Consider the following 27,677-nt stretch of genomic DNA (forward strand, 5'->3'; position numbering starts at 1 on the left):
CTTTTGTCAGCACATTTTATAAACTATACAGAGAGGTTTTTTGTTTGGTTGGTTTTTTGAAAGAAATTAACACTTTTATTCAGCAAGGACACATTGAATTGATCAAAAGTGACATTAAAACATTTATAATGTAATAAAACAACATATTTAAAATAAATGCTGTTTTTTATTACTCTTTATTTATCAAAGAATCCTGAAAAAATGCATCACGTTTTCCATAAAAATATTAAGCAAGATTGAGTACTGTAATGTAAAAAATCAATGACTGTATATCTGAATCTATACTTGCCCCAAAACAGAATGTATAACCCTTGTTCTATTGTTTTTTTTTCTCTCTTTTTTTCCTGTTTTCCCTAATGCTGTATAAGACATTTTCTTGAAAAATTCAAAGAATGTAAAAAAAAAAGCAGCAACTGTTTTCAACATTGTCATTTACATTAATAAATGTTTCTTGAGCTGTAAATCATCATATTATAATTATTTCTGAAGGATCACGTGACCCTGAAAACTAGAGTAATTCAGCTTTGAAACAAGTAAATTCATGTAGAAAACATTTATTTTAAATTCTAATAATATTTCACAATACTATTATTTTTACTGTATTTTCGATCAAATAAATGCAGCCTTAGTGAGCAAAAGAGACTTTCAAAAACATGAAAAAGTCGTACTGACCCCAAACTTTTGTATCTTCAAAAGCAAGAAATGACTGTGAATGATATCTCTAGTCTACAAAGTTTTTTCAGTGGAAAAAGCATGGAAATTCACTGATCAGTTAGCTTTTGCACTCTATAAATACTGTTTTGCTCCAAAACAAGCATTATAACGTATTTTTAATCATTCATCTTGTTGCCAGTTGGTTTGGATCAAGGTGAAGAACTCTTAATTGTGGAGTAAATAAATTCCTCCAGGTCTCCTGAAGTCTTTAACTCCATGTTCACATTGTTTTGTAGGGCCCCAGAGGGACGCCCAGGCCGCACGGGAGTTCATCCTGAAGATGTTCGTGGATCTGAACCCAGACAGCGACAAGATCATCTACTCGCATTTCACCTGCGCCACCGACACGGAGAACATCCGCTTTGTGTTCGCGGCGGTGAAAGACACCATCCTGCAGCTAAACCTGAAGGAGTACAACCTGGTGTGAGACGTGACGAGTCCGACACCGCTCTCACGAATCAGCATAGAACAGGCACCCACAGAGCGTGCACACACCTACGTCCACAACACACACACACACACATACACACACAGGCATCATGTACACCTTCAAAACACACCGTTCTTTTCATTTCTCTTTCCCAGCTTCCAGAGTTGTTCTCTTTCTGTCCAGCGGAATCGTAACGGACGTGTCCTGCTCATCGTTTATTTTTTTATTTGTTTGCCAAAGTCTGTCCGCTCAGCCCCGGCAGCTCTCGTCAAAGGCCTCTTTCCCTTTTATCAAATTTGACCACCGAAACGTGGCTTGGATTTGACAAAGGGCGTTAGACTCCGACTCGCCACGCGTATTTCAAGGAAATGTTGGATTGGCGGAGCTACGATGAGAATGATCTGTGATGCGCTGGCCTGAAAAACTGGATGTGACGTTCCTTCCTCTTCCTGTACTATCACTCGCTCCAATCACGTCCTCTGCTCCGAGTGTTTCTCGGGAATTCTGCCTGGATGAATGAAAAAATGTGGTGTTCACAGCCCTGCAAAAAGACAAATGACTAAAAAAAATAATAATAACATATTTACATACTTGTACATGGACACAAGGACTAGTGCTGTGGTGCCAGAAGTTCCGAAACGGATCCATTGGATCCTTCTAGAATTCTGAGGATTCCGGCGGATTCTAGAAATCCAGCGGGTTCCACTGATGGTGTGGAGAACCTTTTCACTCGCAGAGATGATTCTCTCAACGAGTCTAGTCTTCAACTCGCATCGATGAATGTAAACTTCATGTGAGAGCATCGCAAATGCAAAAAAAAAAAAATCGACAAAAAATCTGAAAAAAAATGATAATGAACGAAAATAGTGTAAGAATGCCTATATAAGCAAAAAGCACGTGAGGGAGAGATGAAAATAAATAAATCTGTGTATATTGCTGAGATGATCATTTTAAAAACGTTTTAATGATAAGTAGCTATAGCTTCTTCTACTGCAACAGAATATAAAGTAAATTATAAGAGCAGTCGAATTAATGATGGGTAAGAGACAGCGTTAAGGATTTTTAAATGTGCGCGAAACAGGATTATACACATACGATAGGTATTGTTCTGCAGATTTCCACATTTAGAGTTGAAAATTATTGCATTGCTTCCTTCCCCCATGGTTGTTATCTTTTATCTTTCTTCCCGGTTTCGTTTTAACTTCGCGATCTAATAAATTAGTGCGCGGTTATCTTTTCTTTTTTTTCTTTTTTTTTGGCTCATGAACAGATACTTTATCAATTCAGAATCCGGGCCGTAGACTCGCGGGTATAGTCGTCATCCAGCGGCCCAGATGCACACAATCCATTATTTGTTTATGCAGGTTTTATTTTATTTTATTGTCATAACATACATTTTTCGCTCAAGAATTTCTGAACGAAATTCCGGTGGGAACGTGGGAGGACGAGGGTGGGGGGACAGGAAAGCATTTATGCGCTGAACTTAATTGATTGTGTATATTTATATTTGTAAATACGTATACACATTATTGCTTATGTACAAAACGTCTGTGGTACACTATCTTTGGCAAAAAAAAGAGAAAAAAAATCACTTTTTCGTAATTGTATATGGTTCTGTTGGTTTTCTTATGAATTACAATATTATTGATACTGTGATTCTTCGTTTTAATTTTTGATTTTTCTTTTTTTGGTCACTATGAATACGTCAAATGATATACACATAGCTGGTAACGTGTGGAGGACGAATGTGGTTTTAAAAATCAACGCGCACGGTTATGATGAGCAATAGTCTGAGAAAACCTAGAGCGTTTGGAAACATCAGAGAGGGATAAGCGAAACGGCCTTCTCTGCGGTGTGAATGTTATATGAGATATATGAAAAATAAAAAATATGCTTTTTAAGCAAAAGAAAAGATTAATTAAATAAAGAACATTTTATTTATATAATTTATGGACCAGATCTGAAGTTGTTGATAATTTGAATGCTATTGTTTCCTGTTTGAAGCACTCCCATGTTATGAGACAGAAATAGGAGACTAGTGTCTGTACTGCTGTATAAACCTCCATTATGGATAAAAAATGATCAGTTTTTTATTTTATTTTCTATTTTAATTTTTTTCCCCAAGCACACAATATATTGTACTATAAATATATTTCTCTTACCACACTTTTCACTTTCCTACAGATCTTTTTTTTTTTTTATTGTTAAATTTCCAAATGATGTTTAGGTGAAGTGCTTAAAAACAAACATAGGAAATGTACCATATGAAAAGACAGCTTTTTATTTGTGATTGAAGATCTATTTGGTCGACGCTTGCAAGTAGTGACTTTTTCTTTCGATTCTGATTTTATTTGAATTTCTTTCTAAATTCACAGCTTGTTTCCTTCATCGTGTATGTGATGCACAGATAGAAAAAAAAGTGTTCTATGGTTCTTTTACAGTTGATATTTTATACTGGTGATGTTTCATTCATTTTCATCAAGGGCTACGAAAAACCATGCCAGAAGCAATTGGTCACAGCTCAAAGTGTGATTCGGTACCAAGAGAAACGTCTCTTCTGTTGTACGTGATCAGTTTTACACCCATTCCACCAAATGCTCATGCATTATTCATTATTTTATCACTTACCACGGTCATACTAGAGAAGCATTCCCAAGCGCTTTCTTGATGGATATAAAACCTGACGTGATATTTGTAAACTCGACCCGTGTGATTCAGTGTTTAAGTGGGGTTTGGAAATGTCACACCATTTTGTAAATCCTGCAGTGTTGTTGTAGTAAGTTAGATTTGAAGACACTGAAGCAAATCATGGCCATTGAGCACTTAATCATCTAAAACACCATGTCTTACTCTAAAGTGTTCAAATGGATTGCGACAGTCGTCACGCCGCAACAGCTTGAGGCTGTCTACACTAGACGCGACAAAGCGACCGTTGCAAATCCATTTGTTCTTTGTGTCAGAAGTTGCGCAAGCACTTGAACTATGTCTGTAACAAAGTTCGTTGATAAGGGATGAAGTAAGCGGGAACTGGCATATGATCAACGTAAAGTTTAACAACAAAGAGAGAGTAAAGCGGCAGCCCCTCATGGACGACTGCCGCATGTAAACATAATAAAACACAACATAAATAGTCCAGGCCTGGTCCTCTGTCGTCACTCCTCCTTTTATCCTTCCGTTCCCACAGCTCTCGGCCCGCCCCGCTTGCCACAACGTCAGAAATAAAAGGGGGCACCAGTTTACTGTCGGGAATGTTCTTGTCGCTCCGCATTCAGTGTAGACAGCATCACTTTTTATAATGGGTTCTATTTGCTTTTGTCGCGTCTTGCCGCTCGCATCTGGTGTTAGTTCACTGCGACTGTCGAAATTATGGCTCTGCTCACTATAAGAATGTGTTGCTTTGTGTTATATCTGCGGTTCGAAGGCCTTCAATTGTAAGAAGAGCACGTTATTCGGCATAGATTTGATTGTTCTTCATGCACTTTTTTTCTTTTTTCTTTTTTTTTTTTGTGCCACAAGGCAAATGCCTAGAAACGCTTTGAGCCGCAGCACGACCGTTTGAGCTACACATATCTATAACTGTGCCAGTTTTGACGTTCCCTCAAGAACCTCTACCTCTGTGAACCGTGTGATGTTTTTTGGGCATTTTAGGATTGGTAGTCACGTGACAAGCACACTTCTTTTGTCAGTAGGGCACAGTCGATGAGGTTTGGAGGCAAAACTTTGTTCGTTTATTGGATCTTGCCAATGACCTGCATATATTTTGTATGCTTCGTACATTGAACACAGCAGTAAATAACAACCTTCCTCAGGTGAAATATTCTTCATTGGCCAACTTCCTAATTGTCCAACGAGTGGTAAATTGAAAATAGTATCCGTCCCGCTGTTGGCAAGATAATTGTTCGCCTGTGGCTTTCTATTTCGTTTCTGAAGTGAACAGGTGAATAAACATCAGTAATGAAGGCTTTGGCTGTTCTCAAAGGCATCTGGGCAACAATACTGAACACAAATACAGAAACGCAGATGCTTGACCAATGCATTGCAAACATGCCGTCTTGTTGAAATTGCATTGCTCTGGAAGTAGCAACACTCGGTACTCAAGAGGGCGCTAGAGTTTCCTTCAGATGTCTGTGCCATTAAACCAGATGTTATTATTCCTGAAAAGGAAATTTGGCTGTAGAAGTTGCTATTGCTCAAACCAAATTCTCAGTATTCGCTTCATTTCAGAGACTCAAAAATGAATCTTCCGCATTCCTGTAAGAGCTTTCTCTAGTGTGTAGGCACCTAAAGATCAATCCATGATGGTTTCAATTTGATTCAATGAATCTTTTCGGATGCTCCTTTTGGATTTGCTGCCCCTTTGCAGACACGACAGTTACATTATTTCCATGTAAGTATGTTTACTGGTACGGTTAGATGCATCTGTGTGATGGATGGTCAAATGGTTGAAGTTCTGACTCATTCAAATTTGATTTCATCCCCTGTTCTTCTATTGTAATACATTACCTGAAAGCTGTTATGTCCAGGACCACTTTAATATTTTCTCTTTTTTTTTTATTATGACAGAACGATCATGTACATTTTATTTGGGTTTTCTCTCTCATTCGTTCTCTGCTTCTTTTTACCCTTTTATTTTGTAATTATACCAAATGTAAATGTTGTATAATATTGTGCGTGCCAATCCCCTTCTCTGAGACTGACTCGTAACAAGTGCCAATTGTTGTCCAAATCACATGCGGACCGTGAAATAAGACGCGGCCTCCTTTTAAAAATGAGTAAAACACTAAATAAGAGAGTAAACGGATTTACTTTGTATTTAAGTTAGAAGATAAACTGCTGTTTTTCTCTTTTCTTTTTTTCTTCTTTTTAAGGAATTGTAATTATTAAAGCATGTGCTCTTTGTCCAGGTGGGAGTTTTGGGCTCAGACAAACATCGAAATCCTCGAGACGAGGAAACATAGTGGAAATTTATTTTACGACATTCTCGCCATATTTTTTTTGTTGTTGTTGTTTTTATTTGTATTTGTTTCATTTCAACCACTGTTGCCTGAACCTCATTCAAACATGGAAATGATTTTCATAACCGCCTTCTAAAAAAAGAAAAATTATAAAGTATCTGTTTTAAATTTAAATAAATTTGTTCCTATACTTGCTGATTGTCTTGTAACTTGTTTTCTTTGCAATGTTGAAGTGTTAAAAATCTGCACATTGCTGCTTTTCAAAATGTTTAAAGTGGAATTATTTTATTTTTGTTTTATCTACATTATAAATTCAGCACAGAAGTCTATTATGGCCTTTATTTTAAATTGTTTGCCAAATATGGTTGTGTTTTTTGTCCAGAAGGGGCACACAGAAAAATTCCCTACCAGCTAAATAAAACTTAGATTTATAAAACATATAAACTTAAACTTATAAATATAAACATTCATCAACTCACACATCAGTTGTGGTAAACGGAAGCTCAAGCATGTTCGCTTGACGTGCGAGAACCAATAAGGTTCATTCTCATGTTACACAGCACATTTGAGCTTCAGCAAGAACCAATGAGGTTCATTCTCGTGTTACGCATCACGTTTGAGCTTCAGCAAGAACCAATGAGGTTCATTCTCGTGTTACGCATCACGTTTGAGCTTCAGCAAGAACCAATGAGGTTCATTCTCGTGTTACGCATCACGTTTGAGCTTCTGAAAGAGGTTTGTGTTCGTGCATCAAGCAGGTTCGGTTGAGCTTCTGTTTATATTTGCTGTATTTTTTCAATGTATAAATAAAAGTCTAAATTCAATCTGTTCATCATATAAAGCGATCGCATCTCTTCAGAGATTTCTGACTGAACTGCTCAATTCATATGGATTAGTTTTATCAAAACGTCAAAGTGGTAGTTGTGTAGCTGTCAAATTAGGGACAGAAATCTCTCAGATTTCATTAATAAAGATCTGCATTTGTGTTCTGAAGAGGAACGAAAGTCTTACAGGTTTTGGAACGATTTGAGGGTGAGTAATTTATGACAGAATTTTCATTTTTGGGTGAACTATCCCTTTAAGATCACCTTGTAGCCTAGGGGGAATTACATGCATTTACAATTGTTTTAAACAGTAGTATAGGCTAATTCGTTATTTATAATGTGCTTGATCAATTACTTGTTTTTAAAAGTTGTTTAATATGCATTAGGTAGTGTTTGTATGCTGAAATGCTGAAAATAAACCCAATGGTGAAAATGTCTCTGTAACCCCATGATACCCAGCCAAAAATGCATTTTATATAGGCTATATATCATCTTAATTTTGTTATTTGCATATTATATTATATTATAAATCACAGGATGGCGTCTTTAATACTCCAGGAATATGTCTGGTGATATTAATAAATAACATGTTCAACTGTTCACTACAGTGGAAATGGTCCCATGGGTGCAGTTACCTGTATTACAGGTTGGAGTCGCTGTGCATTGACCGGGAACAAAAGCAGCGCAATTCCAACACCTTCCACCGACAGACACTTCCGGTGTTACTGTTATTTCATCCATTTGACATCTTAAAATGGGCCTACTGAGCGCCACCTTAAATCCCGCATGCGAACGCACCAAGGTACAAATCCTACTACGATAAAGGCTTATCTTATGAATATTAATGACGCAACATGACGTTCGCCTGGTAGGCCTGTCGGATTGGCTGGAAAGCGAACGCTTGAATTTATTATTTAAATTTTAATAGTGCCAAACAGTTCTCGGTATAAAATTTTCGGTATAAAATAATGAATACAAATAGATTTTAAAAATCTTCCAAGTACACCTTCCTCAAATAAATAATACTACAAATATAAATCATTTTAAGGACATTTTATTACTTATACAGTTAGTGTAAAACACCACGTCACATCATACTTGTATTTTTGTGACAAAAATAAAACAAAGTAGTGCAAAAAAAATAAACTGTTTGCAATACTGGAAGGTTAAATATTAGATTTAGATTTTGTATCGGAGACCCAGCAGTAAGCCAGACCACTCATTGAATATTAATTAGGTGATGTAAACATACGCTCCCGGAAGGTTACCAGGCAACGTGAGCACGAAGTAATTAATATTCATGAGGAAAGCCTTCACCGTAGTAGAATCCGTTGTTTGGCGTCTTGCATCACGAGTCCGTACATACGAGTCCAGAAGCGGCGGAAGAGGCATGATTTTTCGAGCACAGGCTATTATTTCACCGTCTATAGACAGATATACGCAAGACTAGTGTACACACGACCAGTTTTAGACGCTTTTACCTCATTTTCAAACGCATTTTGCTCACTTTCTGCAATATAGACGCATCTGTTAGCTTTAGCCAGTTAGCTTGTAGCTGGAAATTGGGCAAGTATGATCAGCCTGGCAGTGGATTAATCGCTGAGATTGGCCTTTTCCAAAAGAAGATTCATTTTTCGTGTTTGAAACCGCAATGTCACACACTTTAGTAAAGATAATCTTCTGTTTTTGTTATTCTAAAGGCAAAGCCGTCTGAAGTTGATGTAGGTTTTGCAGTGCTGAACAAAAATCCAGGAAAACTGGAGATCATAGCCAGGAAATCTGTTCAGGAGACCAGACTAAATACCTTTCTACCTTCAAACTGATCAGTTTAGACCTAATCGAGACCGAACAAAGAGAACCTCAATCCAAAGCTTTTTCATATCATCTACAGAGAAAGAATAAAGCACAAAAACAGGCTGATATGATGTTTCCACAAGCCAGGCACTCGGTAAGTGTTTCATTCTCCTTTATTCATGTTGATTGTCACACAGCAGGTGTTATGGGCATTGTATCACATCTATGTTGATATAACAGAAAATACCATGTTATTACCATTTTATTTGTTTGTATATGGTACTGTAATGTTTTTGTGGACATGAACCCTGATTATACCATGTTTTGGGGCAGGGACCATGGTAATACCATGCTGCACATGCACAAAGGTGCGGGTTTTTTTAACATGTACAATGGCAATACCATGTTTTTTTGTTTTTTCTTCTCGTATGTCCACTTACAGAAAATTTAAGTTCTGTATGGGGCTACTAAGTCCACTTAGTTTGTGCACTATTGTCCACTATTGTGCCAGTGTGAGTTTTAAAGATGGCCAGTTTCTCATTGTCTAGTCCTCACTAGTGTTGTTCAGTCTGTATCCTTCCTCCTGCAAAAACTGGATCTACTTGTTTTTAGTAGAAGTGTATGAACATTGTTGACATTGAAAGACCTAAGTTACATGAAGCATATTGTTTTGAAAGCATTGTCAAAATGAGTCTCAGAAAGCAACGATTAGGCCTAACATAATGTTTTCAATGCAGTGTTGTTCTTGACAGTAATATGAATCTATACATGATTTTTCACCTGGATTACCAGAGACATTTTAGAAGATGTCTTTGTGTGTTTTTGCTGTGTTAAATGGATGGATAGATCGCAGTAATGTGTTTGTTTATTGATCTTTGTCAGGTTTCTTTCACAGTTTGGCCTATATCTCATGATTCAGATGTCAGGTTTCCAGGTCGCATGTCTAAATGAAAGCATTTCTGAATGTATTCTGGTTCAGGTAGGGTCGGAGATGCTTGTTTGCACACCAGTTGCTTGGTTCCCTCCCTGTAGAGGCTTAATTGTGTCGTTTCCATGAATTGTTCCTGTGCACACAGTGGGCAGCTTGTGTTAATGAGTCCCCAGTCATTATTTTGTTTGCACTCAAGCCTAATTGCCTTTTCCCCCGTGCACACAGGCATATGTGAGCACACAAACACGAGGACGCTAAATGAAAACCCCACAAGTGGATGGATTTGGAGGTTTCTTTAATTGAGGCTTTTTTGCTAATTCAGAGAGTAGAATTTAGGAGAACATTTCAGTCTTCAGCGAACTTGAGATGATGTCTGTGAGAAAGTGAACGGGACGCTCTGACACTTGAACCGATTGCAGTTTGAGCCTGAGCAGTGTCCGTAAAACGATTCCTTAGTATGGTATTTCATATTTTATTTTGAAGCGTGTTAATGGTGTTTTCACTTGGGATTGATATAATGTAGGTCTCTGCCTTTTAGTTCCATGAAGTGACACTTTAAACATGACTTTTACATGACAACGATGTACTAAATACGGAAACGTTTTTCCTTTTTCGCATACAGACGTCAACGCTGTCAAAACGATCCCCATTCACACAGATCCGCGAAAACGACTAAAATCGTTGTATTGTTCATGCCAGGCCAGTAGTTGGCGATGTCACTTTGACTGAACACATAATATGCATGTGCATGAAGTCATCATTTTCACAAATTAGCGTTTTTGTAGCGTTTTTACACTGAGACAGTAACGGTATCGTTTCAAAAACTTGCACTTTGAAACCCGTTTTCAGGCCCCCAAAACGCTGTTGTTGTGTAAATGACGGGCCAAAATATATAAAAAGTTTTCAGTTTTTAGTTGAAAATAGGGTTGGGCAACGATTAATCGTGATTAATCGCATCCATAATAAAAGTTTGTGTTTACATAATATATGTGTGTGTACTGTGTATAGTTATTTAGTCTATATAAATACACACATACTGTATGTATGTGTATATTTAAGAAAAATTTGGTATTTATATATAAAATATTCATATATAATATAAATTATGTATAAATATATCTACAGTATATACATGCAAATTTTTCTTAAATATACACATACATATGTGTGTATTTATATATACAAAATAATTATACGCAGTACACACACATATATTATGTAAACACAAACTTTTATTTCGGATGCGATTAATCGCAATTAATCCGGTGTCATTTTAGCAGCCCCTAAATGCTTTTGGAATTCTTTTGTAATTGATACTAGTCCTAATAAGATCAAACAAGGACCATCTAAAAACTAAAGACCTTACATTATTATTTTTTAATTATATACATATTTTAATTCTAAAATGTAGATATCTATATTTTAATGTTTATTTAATAAATATTAATATAAGTGCATAAATAATTATTTGTTTATAATGTCAGTTCATAGAGAATTCCAGATTAATCCCATTAGGAATTATTTCCAAAGTTTGGGAGGCAGCATTTCTTTAGGGATTTTGTTGTTGTTGTTGTTGACACGGCTCTAGTGTCTTAAAATAACAGATTAATACATCAACAGCGAAAACTGACCACTTTAAAGACGTTATTTTCACGTCTTATTGCTGCTGATGAATTCTTAAGTACACTGACCAAAACTTTGGTCTTAAACCTCTGAAATTTCAGCAGAAGTGGGAATCAGGCGGAGATTAACTGCAGGATCCCAAATCTTGGATTAGGAGTTACAGCTGACTGCCCCGTTTAATCTTAGCCTCAAAGATTTACTGTTCTTTGGAATTCAGGATCTTTGGGATCAGTTTGACTTATCAAACCTCTGAAGTTACTTATCGACTTGTGGTCGACAGATTTGATAATTGTTTCGGGACTAATCCTGAGTTAGGAATTATTTGAAAGGGAATGGTATTTTGCTGCAGACAGTTAAACTTGTGTTCACAGTCAGGATTGAGAAAGATTATTTTTCTTCTTTTTTTTTCTTCTTTTTTTTAATAGAAAACACTTAATGTGTGACACTGTTTCTCTTAATCCAATTGTTGGTTCTTTTCAGTTTGTTTGTGGTAATAAATCAGGCCCAGTGGATTATGGTTAAGGATTACAGCTTCAGCTTTGTTTGGTGACCATAAGTAGCTATTCGTCAGATTGCGATGACCATCCTCTTCCTCTCTCCATCTGAACTCTTGAACTTTGTGCTCAGTGAAGATAAAGGACAATAACAAACTCATTTTCTCTTGTGCTGAGATAACACACTGATCTTTTTAAGGTCTTGTGTTGATATCATTGTTTTGGTCGTAGGAAAATTAGGAAGGTGTGGGTTTTTTTGTGTGTGTGTGTTTTTTCTCATAAAGTAAAAAAAGTGAAGCTTTTCACATTTCCGGGATTCTCGAACCAGAAGTCATCTTAGTTGGGTACATTTCTATGGTGGTAAACAGGTGGTGCTCCAATAGCAAAAGGAAAAAGTCCATGGAAGTATTTCTACGACTTTTCAAAAGAGGAAAAAATAACCAGATTTGAAATATGTCAGAAATAGAGGGGAATATGTCAAGTTTGCCATCAGACGTATTGGAAACACCCTTGCAGTTTGAGATTTCCCATTACCAAAGTTTCAGTAGTCTGAACTGTTTAATTAAATACTTTAAAGGGATAGTTCGCCCAAAAATGATATTTAAGCCATGATTTACTCACCCTCAAGCCGTTCGAGATGCATATGTCAATCTTTTTTCAGACGAACACATTTTCAGTTATTTTAGAAAATGTCTTAGATCTTTCAGTGGTTATAATGTGAAGCAATGGGGTCCAGCTGCTTCAAGTCGCAAAATGTGCATGCATCCTTCACAAAAGTAATCCATCCGGCTCCAGGGGGATAAACGAAGGCCTTCTGAGGGTAATCCGTGCAGTTTTGTCGTAAAAATATACATATTTAAAACTTTATAAACGAAAATAACTGGCTTCCGGTGGCGGTCGGTGCACGTTCATGGAGATGGATGACGTCGTGACGTAGAGCGAATGTAGAGTTTTGTTTTGCTCTGCTCTCTGGCTGCGCTGTCACGCTCGTTCTACGTCACGACGCTTCCTACGCTACGTCCTACATCATATGCCAGCATCCATCTCCATGAACGCGCGCCGACCGCCACCGGAAGCCAGTTATTTTCGTTTATAAAGTTTTAAATTTATAATTTTTTTAAATCCGTGCGACAAAACTGCACGGATTACCCTCAGAAGGCCTTCGTTTATCCCCCTGGAGCCGGATGGATTACTTTTGTGAAGGATGCATGCACATTTTGCGACTTGAAGCAGCTGGACCCCATTGCGTCACATTATAACCACTGAAAGATCTAAGACATTTTCTAAAATAACTGAAAATGTGTTCGTCTGAAAAAAGATTGACATATGCATCTCGAACGGCTTGAGGGTGAGTAAATCATGGCTTAAATATCATTTTTGGGCGAACTGTCCCTTTAATACCACAAATCCGATATATTGTTACACATACGACTGTTCACTTAAGACATAACCTACGGTGTTTAAGCGAATACTAACCATTTTGACAAATTTTTCTGTGTGTATTTGACCGTTTAGGCACTAACTCAACGCCCAAATTTCACTTTGCTTCTCTGTGTTCGACTCCGTCTTAGACGCTTGTGGAACAGCCACTTTCGCGGCACACTTCACAGATTAGCTTTAAGCTTTGTATCAGTAGAAACCCGGTAGTATTTTCGAGTGACCGTGCTTCCCTCCCTCATGTCCCCCTGAGACGAGAGATCTGTATTGTGTGTCTGGAAAAAAACCCTAAAATCTTCATTTAGCTCATCAGAGGCTCTTTTGTCCAGAGGCGAGAGACTCCAGCCAGTAGGAGGAGCTCGTCCCACATGTCTTCAACCCGCCCATAGGGGGATCTCACGATAAAACGGCGTCTTTTCAGTTTCGAGTCGACTAGTAGCCTAGCTGTATCATTTCTCCCGATACTGCCCTCTGTAACTGGTAGGCGTGGCTTGGGAGTGTCCTCGTAGGGCAGCGAAGCAAGTGCATTCTGGGAGTTGTAGTCTTTCATCCACATACATTTTCTGGCTTTTCTCAGTCTAGAAGGCACCAACTTCTAAAATAATTTCACATTTCTACTACATAAATGACCCAATTTAAATACACATTCATCTTTCCAGCGGTGAAATATCCCTTTAATGCTTTTTTGATAACTTTTTATTATCAAGCACATTTTGCAGTTTAGCAGCTGTAGACTGTATTTTACGAACTATCACTGATCTAGCTGGTTTGAATGTTCAGTTTGGGCTTTTAGAAAGCGCACCACTGTGAAATCGCACAGCTCTAGTTTCTTGCTGTCATTGCTATAGAGTTTACTCTTGTTGCAATGTCTCCGCAAAGAGGTTACAAATATATTGTCCTTTTCAGACACCTGGTAGAACTGCCAGAACGCAATCAAACTATATAAAGCTATTATCGGCCGATAACGATCAATCAGAGCACCCTTAGCGTGGTTGCTGTGTAAATTGTAAGTTCAGTCTCTTAGAAACATAACAACACATCTCTCTTCAAAAAGTAGTGCAAAAGAAGTTGCGTGCCAAAGTTAATTAGCCTTCTTAGTGTTTGGGTTTGTTCAAGTCTCTAACCCTCAGTATGAGCAATAATAATAGTGATGCTTGACTTGGCAAACTCTTAAAGGATTTTACAGTCTGATGCCATGGAGAACCGTCTTAACTTCCACAAAGAACCCTCTAGTGCTTTAGAAAACCATCCAAATACCAGTGCTTAAACAAAACCAGAAGCCAAAATGCTGATCTGAAAAACCTGCATTGAAACATCAAGAACTTTACAGATCTCCATATAACAGCTCAACGATAAACGGCTATTTTTAGCACTCCACACATCACAGGTCATGTGATGATTCATCAGGAAATTCGAAGAAACACTGTTGTAGGTCAGTTGGCATTTTCTGGGAAATTGAACGTATTTTTTGATGCTCATTTCCCAGCTCATGATTTCACAGCATGATTGTTACATTCTACTTTTGAATTCTGTTAGTAACCCACTAATCAGCTGTGAACGTTTAGCAGGAGTGTGTGTGTGTGTGTGTGTGTGTGTGTGTGTGTGTGTGTGTGTGTGTGTGTGTGTGTGTGTGTGTGTGTGTGTGTGTGTGTGTGTGTGTGTGTGTGTGTGTGTGTGTGTGTGTGTGTGTGTACAGGAGCAGGTGCGTGTGTGTGGTTCTTATGCAGCCAGATATCAGTGACAGGATCTCTTTCTCTCTCATCACTTATCTTTGTTTATGTACGTAGTGGTGTTTGCTAAGGCAAGCATAACTGCTATTATTGCTTATGCATGAGTTAATGATTGAAACTAGTGCTGCATGGGGGGGGGGGCAATTGTGTTTTTTGTAAAAAAAAATAAAAATAAAATAATTATATGGTATGCTTGTGATTATATGGTAATAAAAATGAACATTATCATTACATAGAAATATTACACAAGAAATTTTTCTATTGTAGTATTTCACTGTATAATAACTAAATCAGTCAAAATAAAATTACGTTACTAATTTAATTTGTAACAAACTACTGATATTTAAGGACTGCACTTTTCTCGGAAACATGCAGTGCATGTTTTTATTTAATTTAAATACATACTTTTGGTTTATTTAAATCGAGGTCTTCACGTTTTGGCACCAAGTTTGACAATCATCATATTCCAATTTCAGTTTAATTTTGATTTGATTAATTGTGCTGCCCTAATTAAAACAAACATTTGGCCTGTAGCTCACCTAGCGCTGTTTATTATACAGACATTGTTTCTTCAAATCATGCTTTAGAGGTTGGGCGTTATGGTTAGGTGATTTCTCATGCGACAGTGTTGGAATATCACAGGAATTTTAGGGCCTTTTCTGACTTGGGCCAGTACGTACGTAGTAGCATAAAAACTGCATAGCATCCGCCAATCATGCAGGAAACCTTAGCAACCACATAGAAGCACCCCGACAACCACACTGTAACAATCACATGGCAATGTTCCATCAACCACTCAAAACACCTTAACAGCTGCATAACACTTTCTTCAGAGTATCTAGTTTTGAATGTTTTTTTCTTTCTGTGTTTCTGCTAAGTATGAGACTCTCTTCTCAGACACACACACAGAGAGAGAGTAGTCTGGGTTCATTATGTGTGTATTGTGTTGTGAGGGTGGACAGGGGTCTGGAAGACATTATTAAGGACAACTGAATTAACAAGACCCCCCTCTCAGTACAACACCCCCAACAGAGAGAGAGGTTAATCCCCCCGGCGCACACACGCTTTCATATTCTCTGGAATAATCTCACACACACACACACACTCTCTCGGCTGTTAACTGTGTGTGTGTGCACAACCACCGCCACCACACCCCGCTGCTGCTGCTGCTGCTAATGTGTTTGTGAACCACTGAAAGATCAGTCATACTGTGAAAACACACATACACACACACACATATATATATATATACGCCTGCACACATGAGCTGGAGTGTAATTGCGAGACTGTTTTTGTCTGTGCCACGCTCAACGCCCCCCCCCAAAACATCTCACTTCCTGTGCTACTAACACACACCAGCCGCAATTTTGGAGACAAAAAAGCAGATAAGACCCTGAGGGCTCTAAGTGTGTGTGTGTGCGCGCACGCAGCAGATGTCTGGGTCACTCAGGCCATAGTCCCTCATTAGCATCACAAAGGGGGCAACAGCAGAGCCTTTACCCCCGACAGCCGCCAGAGGAGAGAGAGATTTTTTTTCCATTTAGTTTTTCTGTTTTATTGTAGATATTTTATTTTATTTTATTTAAAAAAAAAAAAAAAAAAATCTAGAGGCTTTATTTTTTTTTTGTATTTCTGTTTTATTATAAAGGCTTTATTTATTTATTTATTTTTCTAGCTTACACACACACATGTGGGTGTGTGCGCCATTTCATTCTATATTTTTTGGCTTGTTTGTGTGCTTTTTTGTTTTGTGTATTGGATGCTTTGGCAATAAAACATTTTTTTTTTTTTTTATTTTTTTATTCAAAATATTTTATACATTTTATTATTTTAATTATTTTATTTTATCATTAATTTTTTTTAATTTTTTTTAGGCTTCTTTAATTTATTTATATTTCTGTTTTATTATGAAGGCTTTATTTGATATATTTCTGTTTTATTCTAGAAGCTTTAATATGTATATATATATATATATATATATATATATATATATATATATATATATATATATATATATATATATATATATATATATATATATATACACACCACACACACACACACACGTCACAATGCTAAGGTGCCCACTGCCCGCTCTATAAGACTCCAGTTTGTCACCGTTGATGTTTTTAACTCTGCAAGAAGTGGCAGATCTTGTGGTGTTGCTCATTGAGACGTGCTTCAACTAGTCGCCGGCGCTATGGCAGATTTTCTTCAAAAAGAGCACAAGAATGCAAGAGGAGAGCAAAGCATTGTGAAGCATGAGCAAAACATCACACTTATCCTTCAAGCACATTTTTATTTACCCTGTTCTGTGTAATTTAGTGCATAAACGTGTTGTGTGCACCAACACAACAGAAACCTGAGTCGTTAAGTGTGTGCAGAGCGACGACCTTCTGTCCCGTAGCGTGTGTGAGGCTTAAGATGTTCTGACTGGAGTTTAGTGTGTCAATAGTGTCATGCCAATAAAGCACATTTAAACTGAGAATGATGCTGGAGTGAACGAGGAGGAGGTTCAGGGGTCACAGGTGATGCTGCTGTTTCTCTTCCTCTAATTGATTTCTATTAGTAGCCATAGACTAGTGACTAGAGGGATTTGCTGAAACACACACATGTCTCTCCTCTCCCTCGAGACACTATCATCCACAGGAGGAGAGACTTGGAGGGAGGAGAATGGGAAAGGTGCTTTAGTTGTGTTTTCATGAAACAGATAGGATAGAATATACAGTTTCATAGAATATACAGTTTGTACAGTATAAAAATTTAGGGGACATTTTATGGAAAGTCCCCATAAGACATGAAAACTGAAAGTGTGTGTGTGTGTGTAAAAGATGTTTTGTTCTGCCTGTATATTCCTCCTCTGGGGGCCAATTGTATCTAAACACACACACACTTGTCCATCAATTTCTGTGTGCATCTGTCTGCTTTCAAACGACTGTGTGACTGTAAAACACGCTGAGCACAGAAACATATCCAGTTTCTCTCTTTCTAAGGTGTGATGGTTTGTGTTGTTCCTGTCTGTCTGGTCTTAAAGGTCACAAGTCAGTGACCCCTAGTAAAGCAGGGCAGAGGTGAAAAGCCAATGGCCCTTCTATTCTGTTTGTGCGAAGCTTTAATTTCAGCCTGACCTGAGCAGCTCACCTCAGATACGAGATATAATCACTGTCTCAGTTGTGGCGTTTTAACTGTTTTAACCTGTTTGCACTTTGCAGTAATGAAATGCTATTGAGAAGGGACACCACAAGCTAAATATGATCAAAAGAATTGTTATCATGGCTGGGGTTTGCGTTTTGTCTGTGCTCATAACATTTTGTTATGCTTTTATGCACTTATTGCACATTTTAGCATCAGTTCAGTCTTAAAATTAGCTTGATAACTGGAAACAAAGAGTTTTAACAATTGAATTATGGTTCAATGTGTTAACCTACTTCTTCCTAGCTAACGCCTAGCTTGTTCATCATCAGTCACTGTCGAATCTAATCTCTCATCTAATGCCTTTGTTTTTCAGGCTTCGTCTCAATCAGCACAGCCGCTCAAATTCACCACATCAGACTCTTGTGATCGCATCAAAGACGAGTTTCAGTTCCTGCAGGCACAATATCACAGGTATACAAACACTCGTGCACCACCGTCACAAGGTTTGGCCTCAGTAGGGTTTATTTTTCAATGAAATTAGTACTTTTATTTAGCAAGGATGCATTAAATTGAACAAAAGTGGCAAAGACATTTATAATGCTGCTAAAGATTATATTTCAAATAAATGCTCTCTTCATCAAAGAATCCTGAAACAAATGGTATCATAGTTTCTACAAAAACAAAATAAATGTAATTAATGTTTCTTGAGCAGCAAATCAGCATATTAGAGTGATTTCTGAAGGATCATGTGACACTGAAGACTGGAGTAATGATGCTGAAAACTCAGCTTTGATCACTGGAGTAAATCACATATTAAAAATAGAAAACATATTTTAAAATGCAATAATATTTCACAAAATTGCTGTATTTTTAGATTCAATAAATGCAGCCTTGGTGATCTTTTGAATGGCAGTGTAACCAGACGCCGCTTTACAGGCACATACCAAAGCTTTCAAATACACAAAACTAGTTTACCCGTTAGTTAAAGCTCATTCAACTCAGCCCTGAGAAGCACGGGCACTTTCACTCGACACCCTGAAAACACCCTGCCCGAGTGAATTCCTCTCTGTGTCGGTCAAATGGTGTGAACGCGACCCCTCCTGGAAAAGCTTCCTGTCATCATCTGTCAGCACCAGAGATACGAGCGATCATGGAGGGCATCCGGCCATCACACATCAGACAAACCACGGACGGAGGAAGGAAGAGGGAAATGGAGAAGGATAAACAAACGAGTGTGCTGATGTCTTTCAGATCTGCCGCTTCCACCAGACGACACTGCGGCGCTTTAGGTTTCCACGCTGAATATTCTCTCTCGGTGTGAAAAAGCCATAACTCTGGTGTATGTTTAAAATCAAATCACGGCACGTCACGTCACTGAGTATTTACCCAAGAACACACTAAATCATGCCGTTTAATGAGTAATTATTCTGTGGAGCTGCTTGTGATTACATTGTTGTTGTTGTTATTATTATTATTATTGCTTTTAGTGATTAAAGACCTCATAAAATGGCTTGACAAATGCAATTTTCTTTCCTGTGTTGATTTTAGGGCGTTGGGATGGGATATAAAATAAAAAAAAAGAGTAATTTGTTTCAACTAGTCAATAGTCTTTAGTTTACACCACAGTCATAAACCATGATTTACTACTTGCTTTTAGCCGATGTTGGGGGAAGGACATCCTCATTCTGGAGTGCATTTGTTAATTTTTATATCCGAAATTTGTACCACAAACAGTTTTCCTGGCAGAGAATGATTGTAAATTTTAAATGCATTTGCATAAGGTTTATTTTGTCAACGTTTAGGAGTGTATTAGCATATAGATGACGTCCAAAGCTAATAGATATCCACTTATGTCAGCTTTTAGTGTAGCTATACACTAGCGTCAGTCAGTAAAATCAGAAATGCTTGTTGAGCATATAAATCAGCATATTTTGATGATTTCTGAAGGATCATGTGACACTGAAGACTGGAGTAATGATGCTGAAAATACAGCTTTGATCACAGGAATAAATTACATTTTAAAATATATTCACAAATAAAACAATATTTCACAATATTGCCATTTTTGTTCAAATGAATGCAGCCTTGGTGAGCAGAAGAAACTTCTTTCAAAAACTTACTGACCCCAAACTTGTGAATGGTAGTGTATGTGTAGCACAGACAATTTAACGTTAAACATTACCAAAGCCACTTTTAGAAAGGGTGAAGTATTATATGAAGGACAGAATCATACATTCTTTCATAATTACGTTCTTCTAAATGCATGGCCAGCCAATCACAAGTCTCCATCAGACTGTCCAGACAGAAAACTTGTTGTCATGGTGATAGAATGTTGCAGAATTCTCTCGTTTTTTTTTTCTTGCTTCGAGAGTGAAAGAGAGAAAATGAGGTAAAGTGCAGCTAAGCCTCAATGAGTGTGTGTGTGTGTGTGTGTGTTTTAGGGTGAAATGCAAATATTTAAGCTGTCATACAAGCAGACCGTGTCATTCAGACCATAAGAACTTCCCCACCTAAAGATGCATCATGTAATTTTCCCTCCTAAAACACATTTTTACAATAAATGAATAGTATATCTCATGCTGCCTTGTGTTTTGCTCTCTTTCTGTCCTAGTCTGAAGATGGAATGTGATAAACTGGCGAGTGAGAAATCTGAAATGCAGCGTCATTACATAATGGTGAGTAAAGCATGAATGTTAAATATTTGATCAGACCTACAGTTATACTCTGATTATGCTATTATCCGGCATACTGTTTCTTTCTATAGTCTCTTATTTAGTTCTTATATGCACATTTCTTACACTCCCCCCCTTTTTTTTGGCTTAATTGTGCAATTTTTTCCATTCCTTTATTCATTTAATCTAGTCTTTTTCCTTTGTCTGTAACCCTGTGGGCGTATACAGTAATTCACGTCTCATTGATCAGTTGTATCATGGGTCTTAAGTGTGCACAGGCGTATTGACGTCTTCGTGACGGATCAATGTGAATGTGTGTCAGTAACAGCTGTGTCAGAGCGGGACCGCAGAGATCTGAGTGATCTGCTGCTTTACCCCAGAGCGAAGCTTCAAGCACCGAGATTAAATCACAGTTTCAAGAGAAATACTAGATAAAGATCATTGATGAATATAAAGATTCTGACTGTCAATGCTCCACTGTGTGTTTTGCTTTCTTCTCTCCACACTCTTTTTTGTAATACCTCTTTGAGACACTGTTTGAGACATTTTAAGATGTCCTAATTTACCCTACAAAATGGGAATCACTAAATGTGCATTACATGTTCATATGTATCTGTAAATGTAAATACCTGCTCTGTTCCTCTTTCCCGTTTCTCTGACTGCAGTACTACGAGATGTCATATGGACTCAACATTGAAATGCACAAACAGGTGAGAATATGAATTTTGTGTCTCTTTTTTCTGCATTATCATAGTTGTCAAAATATTTAATAAATATGACAAGAATGTAGCTCTTTAGATTGAAGGTTGTGCAAAACCTGCATAGTTTCCTTTAAAGTGCAGAAGCCTACTTGTAAGGTTTGTACATTACGTATGCAGCGTCCTAGATTCAGTAGCGTTCTTCCATCAAACGCGGTCAGCATACATTATCATGACTGACTGTTGTTCATGTGCTTTTGTGCAGCATCAGCAGACTGTAAGCGCATCCCCAGCTACCTTATTAATGTATGTAAACCCGTGAGATGTGCTTGTGTTCTGTCCGCAGGCGGAGATCGTGAAGAGATTGAACGGAATCTGTGCTCAGGTGTTGCCCTACCTGTCTCAAGAGGTCAGACTGTGTGATTTATTTATGACACTCTCTATAATGACTCTCTGCCTCATTAGTGACATAAATGTGCTGTTGGTTTGCTGGTCATGGGTTGCTTTTATACACTGAAGAGGGTTTTGGTTGGTTTTTGTGTGCTGTGCTTTATCTTACCTGCAGATATAAATGTGTATGTGTGTGTGTGTGTTTTTGTGTGTAGCACCAGCAGCAGGTCCTGGGGGCGATTGAGCGAGCCAAACAGGTCACTCCTCCTGAGATGAACTCAATTATTCGGGTAGGAACTTCATACTGTTCAACATGAGTGTTATTATGTAGGGCCGAGAGATTATTGCTAAAGAAAAAAGAAAGTATGTATGTAGATATGTATATATATATCGTCTTGAAAGCACACTTGCATAAAAAAATAAAATAATATATATATATATATATATATATATATATATATATATATAAATACATATATATATATATATATATATATATATATATATATATATATATATATATATAAATACACATTTTAGAAAATCAGAGGATCCATCATTTTAGCCAATTAGATTCAAATTGTTTTATGCGAGAATTTTTTTAGTTTTTATGCAAGTAAAAGACTGCAATATTATATTTATTTTCCATTACATTTTTTTGAGTGATCAAACAAATTTTCAAACTGTTGAATATTAGATTCTCGTTTGCACCGATTCATTGAAATGGACAAACAACTCTGTATTAGCGCTCTCATACTCGGAAAGGCGAAATAATAGTGAAAATTATGGCCAAATAAAAAGTGCATTACAATTATATTCTTATCAGTAAGTGTTTTACATGCAAAGTTATGTAAAGTTAAATGTAATGTGGCTTTGTCATTAAACTGTGGCTTTGTCATTGTTAAATGCACATGCATGTCAACAATAAGAAAGTTAAAGCTGTCTTTAACCTCCACGGATGTTTGTTTGTTTGTTGTTTGATGTGATCACAGCAGCAGCTTCAGGTTCACCAGCTCTCTCAGCTTCAGGGTTTGGCGTTACCCATGAACCATCTGCCCCTGGGCTTGACTCAGCCCTCCCTGCCCGCCGTCACCTCCAGCTCTGGCCTCCTGTCGCTGTCCAGCATCCTCGCGTCACACGCGCACATGGCCAAGGAGGACAAGAGCTCTCGCGACGGGGCTGACGGCCACCGCGAGGATGATGCAGACAAATCCGACTAGCCTTCGTAGAGATGGTTTGATTCTGTCTCATGAGTTCTGTAAAGAGGGGCGGAGCTCAGAAAGAGACGAGGAGAGATCGCCGAAACCTTCCTTTTCCTCTCTTCACACCTGTCTCATTGGATTGGGTCTGATTCAATCTCTCTCTCTCTCCTCTCCTCTCCTCTCTCTCTCTATCTCTCTCTCTCTCTCTCTCTCTCGAATCTTTCCTCTGTAATATTGTTTGATTCTTTTGCTTTTCATTAGTGGTGCTTGCTAAGGTTCTATTACTATCATATATTGGGGTATCATATTAGTGATCTGAACAAACCCCTAACCCTAAGTATTAAACTTCAGCATGTAACATACCTCAAATCGTGTGTCTTGTTGAGGAGAGGTGTATTATTACTGTAAATGACTCTTAATTTTTCCTGGCAGATAGAGCTGCACGATTAATCATTAATACATCGCAATCTCGATTCAAACGCCCACACAATCTTATTCCTAAATGACAACAATTCGACAAAAGTCACTTTGACAAAATCACACCGGAACATTCAAATCTGCATTGGTGTTGGGGCTGAGCCAGAGAGAACAGTTGTAATTTATAGGAATTAAAAAGCTTCACAAACAGTTTCACACTGTATCACTATTTCTGTGTTACAAATATTCAAATTATCACAGAAGTACTGGAATAACAGTTTATAGTTCGGATATAAACACTGTTGTCTACGATTGTATCGATTATATTGTTACGCCCAGTAGGTGGCGACAAGGGACTATTAAAAATGTATTTGTCATTGAATCATTGATACAAGAGATTCGTGTAAAAACGCTGATTCATCCAGTAATAAAAGATCCCAAAAAAATTATGTTTCTTAATTTATCCAGAATCGTGCAGCTCTACTGGCAGATGATAAAATGGGTGAAAAATGCTTCATAGATATTGACGGAGGAACCCAAACCATATCTAGAGACTGAATATCATAGAGACTAGGTAGTGCACACTTATGAGTCACCCAAAACGCACAGGAAACGCTTTAGCAACCGCCAAGTAACACCCTAGCAACTGCATAACTGCCCTGGCAACCACCCCATATACATATTGCGCAAACAACCACGCAGGGCTGCGTTTACCAAAAGCATCGTTAGCCAACTATATTCATAAGTTTTGTTGGAACTCTTTTGGTAAGGATGGAACTTGCGACCATAGTTGCTTTTGGAAAACGCACCCCAGAACAACTTAGCAACTGCATAGCAACACTTAAGCAACCAATTAAAACGTCATATCATTTACATAGCGATGCACTAACTACCATTCAAAAACCACACAGCAACCCCCTGGCAACCACCCATAATACTCTGATAGTGGCACAGAAATAATTCAGAACACCCTAGTAACCAATCAGAAAGCTCTAGAATTTGCATAGGAATACACAAAAACATTCAAAATATTTTAGCAACCACACAGCAACACCCTGGTAACCACCCAGATATCACTAGGTGTGGCAGAGCAACATGTGCAAAACATTCAGAACACCCTAGCAACCACCTGGTAACTGCATAACTGCCCTGGCAACCACCCTAAACAAATATTGCACAAACAACCACTCAGAACAACTTAACCACAAAGCAATGGCCTAGCAACCAATTAATCTAGCATTTGCAAAGGCAATGTACAAGCAACCATTCAGAACCCTGTGGCAACCACAGAGCAACGACCTAGCAACCACTCAGAACACTCTGGCAGTGGCATAGCAACATGCTCAAAGCATTTAGAACACCCTAGCAACTGTGCAATTGCCCCGTTAAACGCCCAAAACACATATGCTCAAACAGCTACTCAGAACAACTTATCAATCACATAGCAACAGCCTAGCAACTAATCAAAACGTGCCCTAACAGTTGCATAGCAATTCATTAACTATTCAGAACAATGTAGCAACCACAGAGCAGCACCCTGGCAACCACACAGAACACTCTAGTAGTGACATAGCAACATGCTAAAAATATTCAGAAAACCTTAGCAACCACCCAGAATGGCCTAGCAAGCACCTAGTAACACCCTAGCAACTGCACAACTGCCCTAGCAACCACCTCAAATACATTGCAATGTGCAAACAACAACTCAGAAAAACCTAGCAGCCTGCATATCAACGGTCTAGCATTTGCATAGCAGTGCACTTACAAAAAACATTTAGAACACCCTATAAACCATAGCAACGCCTTGGCAACCACCTGGAATGGCCTAGCATCTGATTCCGATGCTTTCACGTCACTGGTTAGTGAAGCACTTCAGCTGGCCAGTGGTCTGTTTAGTGGATCAGAAATGCTTGCAGTTAATTTCCTCTGTTAATCTAATATTCAATGTATTTCATGATATTTTATTCTAGGCTTATCTAGTTAAGGGTTTAAACCCTGTAGTGACCCTTTCACATTAATTGATTGAAGTATTTTATATAAAAAGACGGCACACTGTCGATGTTGCCTAGAAAACAAGGTAAAGCAAAGCCTTAAGAGCCCTTGAACTGATCAAGCCCACAGTCTGTGTAAGAAAGTGACAGTCCTGAGAAAAGCAAAGAGAGATTCCCAATCCGGACCCACATCCTCATATATATATTTTTTTTCTGTGTAAAAGGAAGTTTGTTTTTCTGCCGCCTGGTTTGCAGTGAATGTGGTTCCATGTGTGACCAGAAGGTGGCAGCTAGTGATTGCGCGTGTTAAATGATTTGTGAAAAGTGAAGCCAAAGCATTTCTATCGCCCCCTGGTGGCTGGCTGCAGTAAAGCTCATAAACCCCGCCCTCTCCATGTAATCGAATAGGACGCGAGGCAAACAAAAAATTCCAATTACACTTTAAATACTTTTATTACAAAGATCGTTTCGGTCATTTTAACTAGTTCTTATCACAGATGTATGTTCAAGGGTTAATTTTCCCAATAAGTTTGGTTTTAGTTAGTTATTTGATGCTATAAAAACGGGGTGTAACGTCATGATTGACAGCTGTGCTTGAGATCGAGTGTGGGCGGGACCTTGATACTCCATTACTTCGCAGACTCGGGCTCTGAACGACGTAATTTTTTGGCTTCATTTTTCTACAGTGGAAAGCGGAGACTCGCTATCCATCTTTTTTACAGTCTTTCTTTGTAAAGCTGTAATAGGATGTTTGGAATGGCATACTACCTTTACTGTGTCTGCAGCTGTGGTTCTCAACATCCAAGATAACCATAAAGCATTTAAATGGATGCATTATTATTGATATTGATCAAAAATACAGTAATAAAATACTCAATCCCCCCCCCCCCCCAGTAGTTGTTTTTTAATTGAATAACGTGCAGTTCCTTAAATTTCTGAAATCACTAAATGAAAATTATCAATATTCTCAAGTTTCTGTTTATAAAAAACCTAGCAGATTTGTCATAATTACAGCTTAAATAGTTCAGCATGTGCCCTGCGTAGTGTGCACGTTTACTGTATACTTTGATTACCCAGATGACCTACTGCATTTGCCAAATTGTTCAGTGTACAAATTGTACAACAAACAACACAGACCTTTTCCAGTATAAAAATATACCTGCGATTTGCAAAATAACCATTTTTATTTTAAATGGATGCTTAATGAGGTCTTCACACAGTATATACTGCACAGTAAGTAGTATGCTAGTATTCCATGCTATTTTAAAGACACGTCGACCTAAGGTTGTACATATGCACTGGTGCATTGTGGGTATTTTCTAATTGTGTGTTCCTGGACATGTTTTAGATTTTGTCCCATAATTCCTTTGTGTTTTTCAGTACACCAGTGCTGATGTATACTAGGAAGCGTTTGAGCCCTTGATTCTACTTTCTTTCTTTTTTTCTTTTCTTTTTTTTATCTCTAAATTACGTTTTCTGGTTTTTATCCTATCCGTTTGATCTCAAAAAACTGCTGGCCAATTTATGTACATGTATAAATATATCAATATACATATAATTTTGTACACATTTTTGTATGTATAAAGCTACATTTATGGTGTATGTGTCCCAGAGGACATTTAGCGCAGGTCTGAGATATACAGAAATCTATAATCATTTAATAGTCAAGTCAAACGATTACGCTTTTGATTTGTTTAGATGCACGTAACGCTGGCTGCTGGTCTTATAGTTGCTAAACGTTCTGCCTTGGTCTCAGTCTTATGAACATCTGCTGAAAGAGACTAGTTTGTGACTTAAACCGGTATGTAAGCCCATCCCTGAAGCCCCGCCTCTCTCCAGTCATAAGCCCCTCCCTCTTCTGGCATAAGCCCCTCCCTCTTCTGACAGTACTCATCAAATATTTGCCACATTTTGGAGCTTTGTAGTAGTTTTTTAAAATGTGTGTGTGTGTGCGTGTTGTATATGACATGATGTACTTGATGGAAATGTATTTTGTTTGTGTTGATAATCTGCTATTATAACTTCATTTAAAGACAATTGGAAGAAAAAAAAAGGTTAAAACATTTACTATTCATGTATGAGAGATTGAGCAGTAAGGAAGTATTTATGGTGCCTTACAAATAAAAGATTCATTGGACCTTTATTTGTGCTTCTGTTTGTTTCATTTTGTTAAAAAATGTTTCATTTAGTTTTTAAAAAAATCATTCCGCTAGCTCTCAATTTTTATTTTATTTTTTAAA

General features: G+C 37.8%; 2 protein-coding genes across 3 annotated transcripts in view; both read left to right on the forward strand.

The window, feature by feature from the left end:
- gna11b (guanine nucleotide binding protein (G protein), alpha 11b (Gq class)) overlaps positions 1–2,800 on the forward strand; it is a 46,382-nt gene extending 43,582 nt beyond the window's left edge. Inside the window, exon 7 of the mRNA XM_084118603.1 lies at positions 951–2,800. Coding sequence (XP_083974729.1) covers positions 951–1,141 — 191 coding nt within the window. The 3' untranslated portion in view covers positions 1,142–2,800. The remainder of the gene's footprint in view (positions 1–950) is intronic.
- A 5,441-nt stretch (positions 2,801–8,241) lies between these two features.
- Positions 8,242–27,580, forward strand: chico. 2 transcript variants are annotated; one of them, XM_084118872.1, is made up of 7 exons: positions 8,242–8,871; positions 18,441–18,538; positions 20,679–20,742; positions 21,405–21,449; positions 21,784–21,846; positions 22,043–22,117; positions 22,820–27,580. In XM_084118872.1, exons 1-7 carry the CDS (start codon positions 8,845–8,847, stop codon positions 23,045–23,047), a joined length of 600 nt encoding a protein of 199 aa, XP_083974998.1. In that variant the 5' UTR covers positions 8,242–8,844; the 3' UTR covers positions 23,048–27,580. The 2 variants fall into 2 exon arrangements, with proteins under 2 accessions (XP_083974998.1, XP_083974999.1); XM_084118873.1 differs by having other exon boundaries at positions 22,823–27,580.
- The last annotated feature ends 97 nt before the right edge of the window (positions 27,581–27,677 follow it).

Source organism: Abramis brama (assembly GCF_963993115.1).
Source record: "Abramis brama genome assembly, chromosome: 7".
Taxonomy (NCBI): domain Eukaryota; kingdom Metazoa; phylum Chordata; class Actinopteri; order Cypriniformes; family Leuciscidae; genus Abramis; species Abramis brama.